Below are 19,694 nucleotides of genomic sequence, written 5' to 3' on the forward strand. Positions count from 1 at the left end.
TATATAGCCTATTATTTTCAATTCCTTCCAATGTGTTTTGTCTGATTTAATTAAAAGTTTTGCGGAGTATACACCATTGTACTTTATCATAAGGGCCTTAAATGGATCCTAATTTAGTGAGGCTCTGTTTTGAAGAGGGTCCATTTGTTAATTTGTTTGTTTTGTGCGTTTGCTAAATGTCATATTTTCTTATATTGATTTGTTTATTCCAATTAGCCTATAGCAAATCCAGGGCCTAGTAGAAAAACTACACACTGCACAGAGAGTGGTAGTAACAGAGAGTTAGGTGGGCAATTTTTGTCCAAAGGCTCCTGGAAGGTTAATCTGACAATGAGTTTTATTTGATCCAGGGACACATTAAGTCTGATCAGTATCATGCCGTTTTAACATCTAAATAACTATTTGGAGTGCTGTGCTGGTGTAGGCTACTATGTGTTCAGCAGCCTAGCTGTTCTGTGTTACAATTTGACATTAGAATAAAATAGAATATAATATAGGCCTATTTCATTAGATGTGTTGCGTGCCACCCAGTGGTGATAGGTGGTCACAGCAGCGTGCTCTGCCCTGAAACAACGTTCTGTTTTCAAACAGGAGTTGCCATGACCAATTCGATAGTTCAAGTACTACACAGACATCTGTATAGAAAACACTTCAGAGCGTGTATGATTTTAAATTTAAGTTTTTAATGGTGAAAAGAAAAACTCTTCGCCAAACCGGAAGTAATTACAAACACCTCCTGGTTCTTTCCTGTGACGTAGCGCTAGCTCTCGATGCTACACGCGGGAAACAGGCGAAGCTGCTCATCACATCGACAGTAAGTTTTTTTTTCATTATGTTTTGTCGGTTGTTTAGAAACTCATTTTTGAAATATGTGCACGTAACAGGGTAGATAATATCGCCTACGTGCTTCATTTGGAGCTATTCTGTTTGCAAAATACACTGTATATCACTTGATTTCTTTACACCGGCCTAGCTCTGCTGGAGCGCTCGATTTGATGTACACTGTGTCTCTAGTGGGTCGGGGCTTGTAGCGAGTGTTGCCTGTTATTAAATTGAGGACTCAGTCGAACTCAGTGCAGCATTGTTTTGTAAAAGAAACGCACCTTGTGCAGTTCAAGTTAGCCTAGCTATTGTTAGTGGCGCAGCAGCATGCATGTTAGTAATCGCTTTGATTTAAAAAACAAACAAAAAAAAACAGTTGGACCTGACCGTTTACTAATCGATTTATAACCAACAGGTACAAATATAATACTGCGTTTAGTATCTAATGTTACACAATCACATGGTGTCAGGTTTCTCTCTCTCTCTCTTCAGTGTGACTCAGTGCTCGGCTCAGCAGCTAGCTAGCTAGCTAGCTAAGTGTCTCCATCATGTTTTCATCAATATCAAGGAGCTATTACTAAAAATGAAAGCAATTAAAAACGACCGCTTTAAGGATACCTAATGCCCCAAACTGAATACAGTTTTAAAATGCAGTGCTTGTATAAGCCCTGTGGATGTTTGGTTCAATCTAATGCATTTTCTTCTGTCTGCAGAACATCAGTCGTCGCCTGTAGCTGAGATGGGAGACACACTGGAGTTCAGCGACATTTACCAGGAAGTCAAAGGCTCCTGGGTCAGTATCCTCATCAACCACCTCTCCTCTCGAAACTGATGTGTAAAGAGGAGCCACACTGGAAGGCAGTTCGGAATACTATCAATACAGACTGAGATCAGCTTTGTAGAGCTAAAGGCTGTGTTCCTGAATATAGCTTTGAAATAAGTGAAAATGAAATACCATGTCAAGTTAAAGGCCATGTAACAGCTGTATAATAGGCATGTTTGTGAAACTATGAACCCACTTTGTATTTACTGAAACTGATACAAAATGATTGATACCGTTAAAGTGCATCCCAGTAAATTGATTATCTAGAACATAGGTTCTTAATCAGATTTTTAGCCAAGGTCCCCTATTATAGATTTAAAAGTTAAAATATTTGTTGAACTATGAAGCCTTTGTTGATTTGTGGCTCTACAGACATCTCTATGCTGAATTTAAAATTTAAGTTATGTTTGAGCTTTTTGGGGCATAATTGTATTTGTGTATTGTTTGTGTATTTGTGTATTGTTGTATTAAGTTGGGATGTGGAAAAATATCAATAATTTTCCTGCAAAATCATATTTAGAAGTTATTCTTAGGAACTAGGGCCATAAATAAGTTATTTAAATTATTATCAATCATCTGCCAATTCTTTCCTTAAGTAGTCTATAAAATATCAGAAAAATGGGAAAATGACACATTTTCTCAGAGCCCAGGTTGACGAATTCAGGTTATTTGTTTTGTCTTACCAACAGTCCAAAACCCGAATATACGTTTTTTTTATTAATATAAGACTTGGAAAGCCAGAAAATGTTCAGAAATTGGGACCAGTAAGTTTTTGGCGTTTTTGCTTTACTATAATCAAACTCTTTCTCTGGCCTTATAATCTCAGCCTTTTAACATGAGTCCTGTGTCTGTATCTTTGTCGCTGCAGAATGACGGGCGGCTGCGTTTCAGCAAGCAAAATGTGGTTTATAAGAGCAGCAAGACTGGGAAGGTGGACAGCATCCAGGCTGGTGAGCTCAACCTGGCCCAGTGGAGACGAGTGTGTTTAGGTCACGGCATCAAGCTGGGCACCAGCTCAGGACATGTCTACAAATATGACGGCTTCAGGGACACGGTGAGTGTGGTTTAATAAACCAGTGATTTCACAGTTTTTAAGGTTTAGAAGGCGAATCGGGCTCTTGAGCTCCTGAGTGATTTTCCTCTTCTTTTTTTCTTCCTGTTGTGATACCTCAACAGACTAAATCTTTCTCCCTGGTTGTATTTTTTGTTTCTGGGAAGTAATTGTTACCTTACTCAGAGGAGAACAAGGCATCGGTGGAATATTACAGACTGACACACTGCTGGTTTGTTCAGCGCTGTGTTTATGACAAGAGATGTAACTCAAGCAAGGAGACCATGATAAACAACTTCTATCCCATGTCTGACGTTTCCAAGGAAAAAACGCTACCATCTTGCGAAAAGCGCGCGCGTGTGTGTGTTTGTTGCAATCAAAAGTATGTGAATGAGTCGGCTCTCCTCTCAAAAGCTCCTAATGGGATTAATGAGGGAAACCAGCGCTAGCATGTGTGTTCTATAAACAGTGTAATCATCGGCTCATGTGAGTCAGTGTTTATATCAATCCACTGAAACAATTTGGCTCAGACAAGAAAAAAAATTGTGGTTGTGTTTGTTTTTTATCACCCTATTTTTTTTCTTTCCCCCGCTGCTCTGAGTGTATGGCGAACGTCAGCACGCAAGTAAAAAAAAAAACTGGGACGGAGGAGCGTCTATAACCTGGAGTCTGTGGCTGCGAGCGGTCGCGTCTCCTGGGGTTAATCAGCATACTTTTTTGGAGATGGATCCGTTCGTCCCGGAGCACAGGGCGTGATGTCATTGTTTATTATCCCACAGCCAGTGTCAGTAATCGGGAGTTGGCTGGAGGTTTAGCCGCTGGCAAGCTGTACAAGAGCTTCGATGCATCTGTCCCTCTGAAGTGTCCTTGAGCAAGACAAGAGTCTCTGCCAGAGAGGCTGTTATGTAGCTGATCGGTAATTGTGAGGACCAGGGGGTGTAGAGGCATGTCCATCTCTTCTGTTTGTGTCATGTACATGTGTAGTTTGTTATTGGCCCAAGACCTCATCGTTTACATTTTAAGAGTGTGGCATTGAATGTACGCAGCTGCCCGCTGTGGTTGCATCTTGGTAATAGGGCCAAGTATTGAACAAAACCCTTTTTGGACCAACCAATACAATTAGACAATTTGTCAATTATTCAATTGTCTGGGGAAAAAAAACAATTCTTTGACGATCAATTAACTGTTCAAGTCATAAAAAATGCTGAATAATGTCTAGTTCTGACTTTCTCAAACACGAGTATCTGCTGTTTTATATAACTGAAAATTATATATTGTTTTAGTCTGTTGGTTGGCCAATACAAGACATCACCACCTCAAATCAATTAATAGAAAAAAATAATCGTTAGTTTCAATGCTCACTCAGACTGGTACCCATTATCTTCTTTTAAATAAAACAAAATTATCTCTAGCTTGAGTGGTGTTGTCGAGGAGTGGGTATCAAACCTCAATATTCTTTTGGTTACAGGAAAATCTATGTCTAGAATACTGTCAAGTATCAAAAATCAGTTTCAAATGCCTGGTCCGATTCATGGTCTTCCTCAGTTTTCTGATTTAAAACATGGATTTGCCAGCTTTGGACTGTTTTATTTAGGCAAAGCTCTCGTACAGCTGCTTGTTTGTACACAACATTTTAACATTTGAGAAGTCTGGCTTATTTTGTTAAGTTAACAAAAGAGTTTTGTAGTAAAACTTTGTAGGTGTATATTCCTCAAGGTAACGTATAGAAAAAAGCGTTTTGTATCACTACTGCAACTTTTGATATATATAAATATATAAATGAATGAATGAATGCATGCCGCGTATTGGCAAGTTAGTTTGAGTATTGATCAATTTGGCTGACTTTGTGCCCAAAAATGTGGAGGCAGGAAGGCATTATCCAGTTTTTCCTGATAACCTCCTTAGTTTTATAACAAATGAGAGGTTGAAGGTTGAAAGGAAAGCATGGTTGAAAAATGTACTAATAAAAGACAGACGGTTATGCTGGGTAGTGGGGGGTCTGTGTTTATGATGATTAAATGAACTGAGCAACAACAAATCTGCCAAAACTGTAATGAGGAGTAGAGGAACACTCAACAGGCCTGATGAGGACACTGGGACTGAACACACATACACATCGACACAGACAGACAACTTCTGCACAAACTCTTGTTTGTTTTTTTTAATACATTTTACACATCTGCTCACACATGTTCTCCTATATAAACAATGCCTTAATCCAGGCTAACAAACATGCTGACACACACACACACACACACACACACACACACACACACTCTCTCTCTCTAGGCTCTAATTGGCTGTAATAACCTTATGGACAGGCAGATATCCAGGTGCGTAAACTCTGTTTCCCACAGAGTCTCTACCCGGCACACACTCGCACACCACAATCACTTCCACATGTGTGTGCACTACTGTGTGTGTGTGTTTGTGGGTGTGTGTGTGTGAGATTGAGCATGTGTTTGTCGCTGTGTGTGACTGGTTGTGTGTGTCATTTGCAGTTGTAAGCGGGCCTGCAGCATAAATAAACAGGCTGATTGTCAGCGGCGGGGGGGGGGAGGACAGAGGGGCCAGATGGATTACGTTCACCTCCAGTGTTCCCAAGAGGCCTCAGCGGCGGGTGCGGTTATAATTGCGTCGTGATTAATTAGCTCTCCATCCCCTCACTCTTCTTGGAGTGTGTTTTTCTATGCTTTGACCCATGTGGTGCCAGTGTGTTACTGCCTTACTAACATGAAGCCTTGCTCTTTTTCATTTATTTCCTCCTCTTTTCAACACCTCCACTCCTGTCAACTTCGTCTTTGCTTTAACTTATGTCCCCCCCACCCCTCTGTTCCCCCTCTTACCTCTTGTCCATCAGGACTTTGAGAAGATCTCTGAGTTTTTCAAGGCCAACTACAAGGTGGAGCTGACGGAGAAAGACATGTGTGTGAAGGGATGGAACTGGGGAACAGCCAAGTTCTCAGGTAAAAACTCAACAATCAGAATGTCCTCACCAGTAGGTTACAGCAAGATTAGCTTTGACACATGGTCACTGTAGCAACGTAAACTAGATTATTTTTTCAATTGATAATTTTGTCTAAAAAATGTCAGAGAAAAAAATGCAACCAGCAGTCCAAAGATATTCCCTTTTACTATTTTATATGACGGATAAGCATCATGTCCTCACATTTGAAAACCAGCGAATGTTTTGCATTTTTGCTTGAAAATGGCCCAAACGATTAATCAATTATCAGAATTAGTTGTCAATGAATTGTCTATCAAACTTATTGGTTAATCGACTTCTGTTCAGTTTCAGCTCTAATGTACTTGGTTTTGAAAATGAAGAGCAGGGTGCAAATTAGCAGCTACAGTGTCGGGTTGTTTATTATCAACAATGTATTTTCATCAACTCAAATGATCTGTAAAGAACAGCCTAGAGACAGTTTTCTCATGTGCTGATGTTTGATATCTTTTAACTAAAAGGCTCTATAATGATGGCACCTCAGTGGGGGGAAAAACAAAACAAATGGACTTTGGAAGATTTGAAAAATAAGCTGCCACTGACATTAGGTTATCCTGTTTCTCTCTGCCTCTCCCACCGCAGGACCGCTGTTATCATTTGAAGTAAATGACAGTACAGCATTCGAGGTCCCGCTGTCCAACGTGTCCCAGTGCGCCACAGGGAAGAATGAAGTCACTCTGGAGTTTCACCAGAACGACGACACAGAGGTCTCCCTCATGGAGGTCCGATTCTACGTCCCGCCCAGCCAGTCTGATGAACGACAAGACCCTGTGGAGGTGAGGAAGGATGGGCTACTTCTTTTTCTACTTCTAGTTCTTTCTCAGATACAGCACTTTGCGTTGATAATGGTGCTAAAAGTGTGTGTTTTCCTACAGGCGTTTGCTGAAAATGTGTTGTCTAAGGCTGATGTGATCCAGGCCACAGGAGACGCTGTGTGTATTTTCAAAGAGCTGCAGTGTCTTACACCCAGAGGAAGGTAGAAGATCAACACTTAAGCACAAAACAAAGTCACTCAGATTTCCTCATTTATGTTATACCATTTACACCACTCACTTCAGACTTGAGCTAAACCGATCTCTCATTTCTCTTTTTTTCCTCACTCAGATACGACATCCGTATCTACCCAACTTTCCTTCACCTCCATGGTAAGACCTTTGACTACAAGATTCCCTATACCACCGTCCTCCGTCTATTCCTGTTGCCACACAAGGATCAGAGGCAGATGTTCTTTGTGGTAAGTGGACTTTTGTGCCCAATTTTGTCACTTTTTATTTTATTTGTACCCAGAACAACCTTTTTTCCCCCCTTGCTGTTTCTCTCGTTCCTTCTCACACTCTTTCTCCCCATTTGTCATTGTGTTGTTGTCTTAATAGATCAGTCTGGATCCTCCCATCAAGCAGGGTCAGACGCGTTATCACTTTCTCATCCTGCTCTTCTCCAAGGAAGAGGACCTTAGCCTCACCCTCAACATGAGCGAGTGAGTCTATGGCAGTAAAGGACAGTGTTTATGGGCTACATGAAGCCAAGTGCTGTGTGTGTGTGTGTGTGTGTGTGTGTGTGTGTGTGTGTGTGTGTGTGTGTGTGTGTGTGTGTGTGTGTGTGTGTGTGTGTGTGTGTGTGTGTGTGTGTGTGTGTGTGTGTGTGTTGATCATGGTGACTCAACTTGATAACACAAGCTTGCTTTTTGATGTTGTAAAGCATTTATCCACTAGGGGGAGGCAAATCTCTGGAGGAGTAATTTACATGAGTTTACAGTGGCACCAGCTACTTCTTCTGTTGTTTGCATTGTTGCTTACACATACTAGAAAGCTGTCTAAAGTGTTCATGTGAAGATATTAAACCTGTCTTTTCCTGTGTTTGTTTCTAACAGGGAGGATGTGGAGCGCCGCTTTGAGGGCAAACTCAGTAAAAACATGTCAGGGTCTCTGTATGAGATGGTCAGCAGGGTGATGAAGGCCCTGGTCAACCGCAAGATCACTGTACCTGGAAACTTCCAGGGGTAAGCACCTAGTAGACAAAACACATTTTCTCATATACTTAAGTAAATCCGGTTAAATGTGTGTCATTCTTCCCCAGTCACTCTGGAGCTCAGTGCATTACCTGCTCCTACAAGGCGTCCTCGGGCCTCCTCTATCCCCTGGAGAGGGGCTTCATCTATGTCCACAAGCCCCCCGTGCACCTGCGCTTTGAGGAGATCTCCTGCGTCAATTTCGCCCGAGGCACCACCACAACGCGATCCTTCGACTTTGAGATCGAAACCAAGCAGGGAAATCAGTACACCTTCAGCAGCATTGAGAGGTGAGGACCCTACACGCAGAAACTCAGAAGAAGTTCAGCCAACCAATCAGACCAAAGTCCAGGCCAGAATCTTAAAGTGGTCATACTGTAATGAATTTATACAAACATTAAAAAAGTAAGCAAGCATGAGGGTGGAAATTTCATGTACTGATGTATTTGAAAAAGACTTTAAAATTTGCATTCATTGTTATTGAGATAAATGTATTGTGATATAGATTTTAGATCAGGTCTTCCAGCTTGAGGCTATCTAGTGAATTTCAGCCAAAATAATTATTTCTCTTTTTCTTTTAGAGAGGAGTACGGAAAACTGTTTGACTTTGTTAACGCCAAGAAGCTCAACATCAAGAACAGAGGGTTCAAAGAAGTAAGTCATTTAAACATCTCCCAGTTTGTAAGCAAATAAATTTCATGAGTTTTGTCAGACTTCCATCCCAGATATTGATGCTTGTTGCCCTTCTCCTGTGTGTCCGTCCTTGTACCCCTGTAGAAGAAGGTGGGTATGGTCACGGGCGTCACGTGTGAACTAGGCGCTTTGTTTTATCGGTGTGGATTGATTTTTGCTTGCATGTCGTGCCGCTGTGTTTGTGTGTGTGTGTCTGTGTGTGTTCCGGAGGACTGTTTCCTATAATCTTGATTTTGGTTTGAGGTTACCAATACAATTGCTGTTGAACCTGATACATTCTGAGTGATTTATAACTAATCATGGGACATGGGGGTGAAGGAGTGTGAGACTGTGTGTGAGACTGTGTGTGAGACTGTGTGTGAGACTGTGTGTGAGACTGTGTGTGTGTGTACGTGTGTGTGTGTACGTGTGTGTACGTACGTGTGTGTACGTACGTACGTGTGTGTGTGTGTGCTTTTGTATCGTGCTGACTAATGTGTTGCCCGGGGGCTTTTGGTGTGCTTTAACACTCGACACAGCTGTCAGCATGACCACTGCTGAACATAGGCAGTGCTGATTGCATTAATGCTGTCTTTTGACATGTACAAGTTCCTGGGGCCCGTTTCAGGAAGGAGGTTTAACAAACTCTGAGTCTAACCCTGATCTCTGAGTTGATTTACCCTGAGATGGGAAACAGAGTTTTCGTTTCCAGAACAGCTGATTCGAGTTGGTTCAATCAACTCGGAGTAGTTTCACTCAGTTAAGCGCGTGCACCACCACAATAAAAAGGCAGCATGAACGGAGCCATGATACTACGATTCACCATGGCAACAACCACAAACAAACTGGTCGGCAGAAATACTCATGCACACATACAGCGAGTTTGAACATGTATTTTGTTTAAAAAAGCACAACACGGCTGCTCCTGCAAAATAGCGAGAATAGGTGTGGGAGAAAATTACTGCTCGAGTCAATGCGTAAGATCTAATATTGTGTATTAATTTCATATTTGAGCACAGGTAACCTATAATATTACTGGTGAAAACTGGAATGGTATCAGGCTACACCTATAATTTCATTTAGGTGCAATCCTGAAGGCGAAAAAGTAAACTAGGCTACTACTAATCCCATTCTGAGGCTGTAGTACCATCATTAACAGAATTATGATTTACAATAATTTATTTCTTTTTAATGTCTTACTTGTTTGTGTCCAAGGAACATTACAAAAACGTTTAAAAAAAAAAAAGGTTTCAGAGCGACTCACAATCTTCTGACGGAGTTTTGCTACAGTGGCTTTACTAATACGCTCCGCATCAACAATGTTAGAAAACTGCCGTTTGCAAAAAAAACGTAATGCGACACAAAGAATCTGCTGGGATGTAAAAGCATGTCCACGATGGGTGACGTTAGTGTTATGAGGACGATAAGGTATCTACATATCTGATGGACTGTGAAGAAAAATGATACCTCTCAAATAGGTAGTTATCTGGAATTGAAAATACATCTATAGTAGGGGTGGTACGGTTCATGAAAAAACACCCGAACCGCTCGGTTCGCTAGTCTCGGTTCGGAGCATGTGTGTACCGCACGGTTCGTCAGTACACTGTTAATGTGCACTAACCTCTTACTGCCGTAGTGCCCACTTTATACACCTATGTTAAAACACTAACTGGAAATGACGAGCGGGATGGGCGTGACAAACGCAACCCATGGCAGCTGATTGGACGATTGCGTCACATGGGTCTGGCTTGGTCTGGCTGGTCCCAAATTTCAAAGCCAGACTGTCATGGCGGCTCATTCAGATTACGATCTCATATTGTACTAAAATAGTTCACCGAAACGTGTTTCTGAAAACATTTTAAGCGAGAAATAGGCCATGCAGTTGCTGAATCTGTCTTCATTTCAGATCGACAAAGGTCAGTTTAAAAGATTTTCATCAGATTTTGAGAGACACCGAGCCGACCGCTCCTCAAGTGGAGTGGGGTGCCGCTGCAGGTCACGTCACGTCACCTGCAGAAATGTCAAGTGGGAGAGAGGCTGCCCAGAGCTGGAGGATGCGCCAGCGTCGTTTATAGTCTGGTGTGTGGGAACATTTTGGATTTCACGTTACCTATATGGAAATAAAACAATATAGAACTGCCACTGTGTGCACGTTTTGTGCAACATGCATTCAATATGCTAATTTTAGCTATATGCGGAAGTATATTCTGGAGTGTTAAAGAAAAAATAAGAAACCGTACTGAACCGAAAACCGTGATACGAACCGAACCGTGGGTTTTGTGAACCGTACCACCCCTAATCTATAGTCAGGGCCTCAATATCATCTCCCGACGTATGTTTAACTAACGAAGTAATGCAGCTTCTTCATCAACGGGATCGTTGACAAAAGGAAATGCCATGTTCGGAACAAAAATGTTTTATAGTCTGCCTAACGTGGTTAATAAACCAACCGTGTTTTTTTTTATTCATGCAGATAACAAACTGCACTAAAATGCGCCTGATACAGACTGAATGAATGAATGAGGAATTGAAAGAGCGCTGTGTCAGAGGGAGGAGACTGAGAGAAACTCGAGGTTTATTGGTGAAAACCGGCTCCTGACCAGGTTAGCTTCACAGACTCAGTTACCATAGTAACTGACTCTGAGGTTAAGTTACCTCTCTTTCTGAAACGGGATGGAGTTACCCCTCTCTCTCTGGTTTGATTAACCTCTCTTTCTGAAACAGAAAACTCAGTTTCCCTCATCTCAGTGTTAACTAACTCAGAGTTTTCACAAAACCTCCTTCCTGAAACGGACCCCTGGTCTGTCGGACAACAAAGTCCAAGCAGCAACTCGGTGTCTCTGGTTACTGGGCCATCTGTTGCCATGGTGACAGGGTCCGTAGAGTAGGTCAATGAAAATGAATGGGCCTGCTCTCCATTTCCTGTTGGTGTTTTAAGAGCCTCCCTGACTTGTCGTCCGTCTGTCCCCTGGCAGACAGATGTTGCTTCATGGAGATGGGAAAACTGTTTGGATTTGGTCTAAGATAACATTACAACACAGGGACACTATGTTTTGGCTTGGAACACTCCGATGAGGGAGCATCACAGAACACAGTAGGAGAGATGTTGGTTAAGAATACGGAAATAGTCTTACGTGAGGCCTAATGTCAAAATTCATGACATTAAACCAAACATGGTGTGTTATTTTTTTAATTGGCCAATACATTTAGTCAATCAAAGGAAAATAGAATACAATATTGATAATTGATTATTTGTGTAAGTCCTATATTAAGTAGACCTGTTCGAGTTGTGATTCACTCGGATCTTTAACCCGAGTCTTTAAATTGACTCACGACTCACGATTCTCTAGCATCATTAACCCGGTTCAGTTGAGTCCTACTACAATTCAATCTAACATGATAACAGCGGCACACACAAACCTCTTGCAACATTAGCTTCTTCTATTCCTAGCCATCTTAGCTGCAAAAAGCTTTATAACTTACAATTTCGTAGTTAACAGCAACTCCACAAGTCAACTCGAGCGCCTGAGTGAGCAGAGAGACAGTCCCGACCCGCAGACTCAGAGCCGGAAGCTCGCAGACCGTGGGATTCACTCGAGAACTCACGAGCCCTCGATGATTCATGAGTTGTTGATGACTCGTGAGTTCTTGCGGGAGTCAGTAAATCCCGCGAATCAACTGAATCAGCCGGCTACGTTGTCATGAGTGGATCTGATTCAGACGAGCGAGCAGCGAGCGAGTGCAGCTTCTCCTCGAGCTCAGAGTAAAGCAAATCGACAACAAAAGCCATTCTTTCATTTCTGAAATAACATACAATGTTCTGCACATAGCCTAGTTAGGCCTACTGTAGGTTTGGTGTATAAATGTAGTATATTAAAATGCAATTAGGTCGAGCAGACAGTCCGAAACATTATAAGCTCGCCTCGCCGACAACTCATGTTTTTTTTTTTTTACTTCACAAAACTTTATTATTCAAATACAGATGCACATACACATTTAAAACATTAAATGCATACAGTGCATACATGAAAAAGGGGCGCATGGAATTTACATTAAAGAGATTTTAAGTCATTGTAAATGTTCAGAGTCCAGATGGCTTTCTTATTTGTCAGTCCTATTAAAGTTAAAAAATATAATTCCATGTCATTTTTAAATGAATATTCGGTTTTCTTTCAGACCATTTATATTTATGGATTTTTTTTCAAATAAAATTAAAAGATTCTAAATGAAAACATGGCATTTTATCCAAATCAAAAGCTCGCCTTGGATGTAGCATACAATACTGACTCAAGTGATTCAAGTGATTCGCACAACCCGGATCAGTTTAGTGAGTGACTCAGAATAACCTGAATCCTAAAAAGGAATCGAGTTTGCCAGGCCTAATATTAAGTAAAAATCCCCACAAACTGCCAATTCTCAATTAAATATTTATGGACTATTGGTTGGACAAAAAATTAATTGAAAATGTACCTAGACCTCTGTGAAATTGTGATTGACATTTTGCAGTATCTTTTTGCATTTTATTGAAAAAAATGAACAATCCATTTTCTATCATTCATGAGCGTTGCCTGGCGACTAGTAGGTCCTGGAAGACTCTACAATAGCTATGCTGTATTGTGAGTACTGTTGGTTTGTTCTGTTTGTTTCTGACCGTGCAGTTTACTTTCAGGGCATGAAGGGTAAGATTGACGAGTACAGTGACTCGGACGACGACCAGCACGACGCCTACCTGGAGAGGATGAAGGCTGAGGGCAAGATCAGAGAGGAGGGCAACGACAGCGAGGAGTCAGATGGCGAAAGCGGTAACTGTCTCAGTATGACCAAAGTAGGCAATAGATGTTGAGTTCAGAAGATCAGTAGGTTTGATTTTCTGCCTTGTATCACTCTAGATGAGTCGTTTAATCCCGGAGAAGAAGATGATGACATTGCAGAAGAGTAAGTGGCTTCTTCTTAAACTCTGTTTGTTTTAAGTCTGTTGACCCTTCTCTGCGGTCCCTCTGGCTTATTTAACCCAGCTGACGTAACTTTCCCCATTTCTCCACCTCCGTCAATCAGGTACGACAGCAATGCCTCAGCGAGCGACAGCAGCGAAGACGGGGACGATAGCGATGATGCGAGCGAGAAGAAGAAGGCCAAGAAACCCAAAGTGGTGAAGGAGAAAAAAGAGAGGAAACCACGCAAAGAGGTGAGAGCAGTTGGGACAGGGAGAAAACATGAGAGAAATATTAGGTTGTAAAGACGTGAAGCCAGCAGTGATTAATTTTTTTTTGCCTCTAGTATTGCAAACTGTATTACACTCTTTTCCCTTTAATTCCCTTACTTCCTTCAATCTGAGTAGAAGAAGCAGAAAGAAACCGGCGGTCCCAAGAGGCCGATGAGTGCCTACATGCTGTGGCTCAACTCCAGCCGCGAGCGAATCAAGTCAGAGAACCCGGGCATCTCCATCACAGAGATTTCCAAGAAGGCCGGAGAGATGTGGAGACAACTAGGCAAAGACGAGAAGGAGGTAAGGCAGGAGAACGAGGAGAGACTATTTGCTTTAGTTTTACTCCTATGCTCTCACAACACTAGATATTTAAAATAAATATTAGTTTGCATTTCACATTTATGTTTTCTTTGTGGCTCCCAGTGAGTACAATAGGACAGGGTTGTGTTAGAGTGGCTGTGACCATAGAATAATATAAAGTGTGTAAGTTTTAGGTATGATAATTTCAATTTTAAATAGATTTGGATGTGGTAGGACACACATTTTTCTCTGAAGTCAGTGTTACTTAGTGTTTCATCCGGAGTGTTTCTGACTAACCCTTAAAATAAATAAATAAATTAAAAATGAACCTAATTAAACTTTTTTCACAGTTGTCGGAAGGGAGCCTGCACTTATTTTAAGGGTTACATATGTATGCCCATATAAATCAATCTAAATACATTTAGTTGACATTAAAGTTTTGAAGTGCATTATCTCAGAGAACTACAGCCAGATGGGCTGGTTTCGTTACATCTTTGCCACATTGAACTTGTGCTATGCAGAGCTGGGTTTCATCAAACCCAGTCTTTATTCATTTGTCCCATGTTGTTTTATCCATTCCTCTCCTTTACACTTCCCTGCTTCTCTGTTCCTTCAGGAGTGGGACACAAAGGCTGGAGAGGCAAAGAGGAATTATGAAAAAGCAAAGCAAGAGTTCAAAGAGAGCGGTGGAGGAGCAACCTCCAGTTCCAAAAAGTAAGACTTACATGACATAAACTCATTTTTGTTTTGTTCTTTGATACAATCTATCTTAAATATGTCTGACTTTTTTTTCTCCCCACCCTTAACCTGTTAGGGAGAGTAGAAAATCTGGAGGTAAGAAGGAGGAGAAGAAGAGGAAGTCTGCCAGTGCAGACAAGGACAGGGAGCGGGGAGGAGGCAACGACAGCTTCAAAAGTAAAGAGTTCATCGAGACCAGCGAGAGTTCATCAGACTCTGACCATAAGAGCAAGTCCAAGAGGAAGAAGGTAAAGCCACTCTTGATAAACATTATAAGCTGCAGGATCCATTATCAGATTCATCCTGTGTTCACCACAACATTCAGTCACTGTAGTGAGTCAGTCTCTTGATATGTAATATACATTTTTGTCATGATAAACACATTAGGGTGCAACATTGTTTTTCATCACCTCCAAGTTTGTATTTCAGGTCAATGCAGATATTGTTTTGTGTGACTGAGGGGACATGAAGTCATGGTTTGTTTGCTGTTATAGCAAGGCCACTGAAACTTCTTGGTTCTGATTGACTGTCCATTAGTTTCTAGTAACAGGACAGTATGATCCAAACAGCTCCAGGATGATGTAGGGCTGCTCGATTATGGAAAAAATAATAATCACGATTATTTTGGTTTAGCACCGGAATCAAAAAAAAAAAAACGATACCCAACCCTAGTCAGTGGGCTTATTTGCTAGCTAACCTTGGGAAAAATCCAGCACATAGACGGTACCTTAGAGTAACGTTATGTGAAACAGGTGATTTAACGTCCCTGCTCATTTACAAAAATAAATGGTGAGGGAACATTACTATGTTTTTTCATGTTGGTTTTGAGCAGTATGCCTATGCACCCCCACTAAGCTGGAAAAAGTTTTAAACAGTAAGTGAATACAGCGTGTCGGGGGAATACAATGTCTATAGACAGTCTACTACAGCGGGGGGGCAAAGGCAGAGGGACCGCAGGGTTAGCTAACGTTAGCTGTTCCCAGACAACTGAGTTGGTTTTGCCTTTTTTTGCTCACCAAACGCTGCTGCCATCTTTACTCGCGCTGAGTTTTTAAATTCCAGCGGATGATATGCACACGACTTGCCTCCCTGACTGGCTTCGGGAGGGGCGGAGGGGCGGATGTGCGCGTGCGGATGTGCGCATGTGCGTGTCATTCAGAACACAAGAAAAAATAAGAGTGTTCTTGCAAAACAGAACATGGCAAAATAATCGTAAATGACTGGTATTTTTTAAATTTGATTGCATCTGGCATTTTGTTGGCAAGAAGCTGTGGTATGAGAGGGAAAATACCATAGGAATAAGATGGATGGAAAGGCCATTGAACTGTGTGCTGTGGTTATTTGATTAGTGTAGAATGAAATGGCGATTGTTGTTAGTTGTCATGGAGACAACACCCATCAGTGGGTCGTTATTATGGAACCCATGCAACTTTGAGGCAAGGCCCGCCCTTCAATAGCATTCACACACACTACTACTGGCCAAGCATCCATGCTAACGCAAGGTAACATAACCTGATTTGTTCAGGTCCTATCCCCTGACCAATCGGCTATCCTAACCAGTGTTGGGCAATTTACTTCCAAAATGTAATACATTATAGATTGCTAGTTACTGTCATTTGAGAGTAATTAGTTATATTACAATACTACTGTCTCTGAATTGTAATGCATTACGCTACTTTTGTATTACTTTTGAGTTACTTTCACCAAAATAACAGTGGAAGTTTGACTTGGCAGGTAGCTTGTGAATTTCACCACCGGATCAATAAAGTCTCCTCTTTATCCAATATACATCATAGATTATTCATAATATTTTGTATAATTAATATGAATATACAAAGTAACTAAAGCTATAAAAATAGAAGTAAAACATAGGCAAGTAGGAGAAAATGAAAATACTAATTAAAAGTACCTTACGGTTGTATTGAAGTACTTTCCACGGCTGATAAAATGCAATGGTATTTACGTGCAGCAAGCCTAAACATTAATTCCCGACATGTTTATATCGGTCAGCAGCTCGGACACACTGCTGTCCACGCTGATGTACCTTCACCTTTTGGGACGCAGATGTTGTACGTACCGTCTCTGGTTCTGGCTCTGACCAAATAATGTCCATCTCGCAAATGTATCTGTCTCTACAGTCATCTCAACCATTGAATAAAGCAACAGGAAATAATACTCACGGCTTTTTTTTCTGTGAAGAAATGGTTCGCGTGAATTCTTAAAAAAACAAAACGCCACTAAATGTTGCGTTGTAACTCGCGTTACTGAGATTGTAACGGTTATATTACCGAAATTTAATTAGTAATGCGTTATATTACTGCGTTACAGCAAAAATAAATAGATTACTGTAATTGCGTTACTTTTGTAACTCGTTACTCCCAACACCGATCCTAACCTTAACCACTCGAGGTCAATGCCTAACCCCAACCAATCGAGCTGCTTCGTAGGGCAGGACTTGCCTAGAAGTTACGTGGGATCTAGGGTTGGGCGATGTCCCCTAAATTGGCAGTTGACGATGTTTACAGTAAAACATGGCGATGGACGATGATATCGTCGTCTACTACTATGGGCCAACAGTTAACATAGAAACGATTAGACATACATTTAAATGCCCTCTGTAAATGGTGCCCTGCTGGTAGGTTTTACAACTTCACCTACTTTCACTTAAGTACGGTGCAGTAAAATCAATCGGATGTCCATGATCTGCGTAACGACAGTACAGTGGGATGTTTGCCTTCAACAGAGCAACAGTAATAACCTAATATACCATCATTACTGAGTTTAAACTACATTCTCGGTTATGTTTGCACTGAATAACGCATTCAATAAACAGAAACCTAATTCTTGCAGCGCATATGAACAGATGCGCAATATTAGCTCACACATAAAATAGCACCTTCGTGAATTAGCCTACTGTTGCTAACGTACATTCATAAATCCTACATAACATCGTCCCGTACCTACAGGACCTCAGACTTAGGCCTACTTATTGATGCGCGCACAGAGTAGTGTCGACAAACTTAGTCCAATGAGGGGAGAAAGGAAAGTGTGATAGCGTTCCACGTTAACGCTTTTTTCTCTCTCACTCGAGACCGCGGTGTCCAACGTCACTAGAAGGTAGAGCAAGCTACAACTGAAAGGGGGAGAGAGAGAGAGAATGTATCACTACAGCCAATCCAGTCTGCTCAGAGCGATGGTTCGGTGATTCACAAATAGGTTGCACACAAAGGGGGGGAAAAGTAGCTTCCACTTATCTTGCACTATCTTGCACCATGCGCGGCGCAAAGCCCGACGCAAGTGTCTTTGCTAGTTTAAGACTGACGCACTTATCAATTGGTGGCTCTCCATCGTGATGTCGGCCTGCCATCACGATGGACCATCGGCACAACCCTAGTGGGATCCATAATAGCGAGTCAGTGGGGCCATAAAGTCTGTCGCAGCTTACTGGGGGGAGAGTGGTCCGACACAGCGTGGGAGAGGGCCCAGCGGCAGCAGGTCAGCAGACCCAGCCCGCTGTTTGGCTCATTCTCTGTAACCAATGCAGCATGAAAGGATGGCGGAACTAGCAAGCCAGCCAGCGGACAATTTGTTAAGTTTTTAGTTGGCTAACGTTAGCTTGCTTACTCCGCCGTACCCCCACGTCCCATCTGTCACAGAAAACGAGCAGAAAAAGCCGTCCCTCATCTGGCGATAGCATTGTGCTTTGTGTGGATGAAGCATTAGGCTTTGAAATTTGACTCATTTAGCGGCTGGCTCTCTGCCTTGTAACGTTACTACTCCACTGCTCATTTGTCAGTTACTGCAAAACCTCACCTCCGCGACTTGCCACAAGTTTGTTTATATGTTGGCAATGGCATGGCAATGGTACACACTAAAAATGGGAATGGCCTTTCCATCATTTTTATTTCTGTGGAAAATACCCTCCAAGTTGTATGTTACACGAATCTGATGGATTATCTCAGATTGCATAGGAAACAAAAACCATCTTGTCTTTATTACACAATACACACGTATGTACTAATCCCCTCTCTTTATATGTTTTAACCAGGAATCTGATGATGAGGAGGAAGAGGCTGTGTCCACACCTGCCAGCTCAGAGGAAGAGTCTGACTAAACACACACACTTTTACCCATCCGACACACAAACCAAGGACCAAGCATTTATGCTCTTTATGTTGATCTCACACAAATGGACTGACTGACGAATCAACGAACTTGAGTTGTATTTTTTTCTTCTACATGTTTTGCTTTAGGAGTCATCACTCATCTTGCGACTCTGAAAAGCTCACGTGATATTTGAGTGAGTTTTCCCATGAGCGCTCATTGAAATAGTGGTATACTGGTGTACAACCTTTCTCAGACTATAGGAGTTGATTTAATGTGGATTAGAAGAAGAGTCGATACGAAGCTGTTTTGTTCTTCCTTTGTAGAGCATTTAAAAACCACAGTTTTTTTTGTTTTACCATGTCTTGTTTTCAGACTTGAATAAATAAATGAATACTTTTTAATAAAGCCGCACTTTGCTGTTTTTTTGTACATAACTTTTTATATCATGCTGCTGGGGGTATAATGGGAACCCAACAGCTTTAAAAACAATGTTTTATGGTAGCTACTAGTTGAGTTCCACTTTAGGCCCCTGCAAGCCATGGTTCACCCACATGTTTAATTTATTTTGGCTGTAGATGTAAAATTTGTTTTGTTTTTTTACAATTTGGAACAGTAATCCAACTAATCAGTGAGGTTTTTGGTGAAACTGAAACTATGGGCTTATAACAGCCTCATAAAATGGGTGAAAATTGATAAAGTAAAACAAAACATTACTCAAAGTAACTTATCTTTCCCAAATCATAGGGGTCAAGAGACACCTCCTGGAACCTTGATTATTTTCAAAAGCATCATAACCAATAAATAACAGCCAACTTATTCATTGTGCTCTTTACAGTCTCTTCTGCCAGATGGTAAAATGGGACCCAACCAAACTTTGAAGCTCAAATGTTGACTGGATCGTCATAATAGCAGGAGTTGCAAGAAACCATGATGGCTAATTTTGTTTGAGAAACAGGGCTATTG

At 41.5% G+C, this 19,694-nt stretch overlaps 1 protein-coding gene across 3 annotated transcripts; it reads left to right on the forward strand.

Annotated features, from left to right (window-relative positions):
* The first annotated feature begins 685 nt into the window (after positions 1–685).
* On the forward strand, positions 686–19,139 carry ssrp1a (structure specific recognition protein 1a). Of its 3 annotated transcripts, none has more exons than XM_039813718.1 (19): positions 686–814; positions 1,536–1,615; positions 2,514–2,699; positions 5,557–5,662; positions 6,283–6,476; positions 6,576–6,676; positions 6,805–6,934; positions 7,074–7,177; positions 7,571–7,699; positions 7,777–7,998; positions 8,290–8,362; positions 8,486–8,491; positions 13,050–13,182; positions 13,270–13,315; positions 13,436–13,565; positions 13,719–13,886; positions 14,503–14,600; positions 14,701–14,872; positions 18,673–19,139. In XM_039813718.1, exons 2-19 carry the CDS (start codon positions 1,562–1,564, stop codon positions 18,736–18,738), a joined length of 2,118 nt encoding a protein of 705 aa, XP_039669652.1. In that variant the 5' UTR covers positions 686–814; positions 1,536–1,561; the 3' UTR covers positions 18,739–19,139. The 3 variants fall into 3 exon arrangements, with proteins under 3 accessions (XP_039669652.1, XP_039669654.1, XP_039669653.1); XM_039813719.1 differs by lacking the exon at positions 686–814 and adding an exon at positions 1,137–1,237; XM_039813720.1 differs by lacking the exon at positions 8,486–8,491 and having other exon boundaries at positions 687–814.
* The last annotated feature ends 555 nt before the right edge of the window (positions 19,140–19,694 follow it).

The sequence above is a fragment of the Perca fluviatilis genome, chromosome 10 (assembly GCF_010015445.1).
Source record: "Perca fluviatilis chromosome 10, GENO_Pfluv_1.0, whole genome shotgun sequence".
NCBI lineage: Eukaryota > Metazoa > Chordata > Actinopteri > Perciformes > Percidae > Perca > Perca fluviatilis.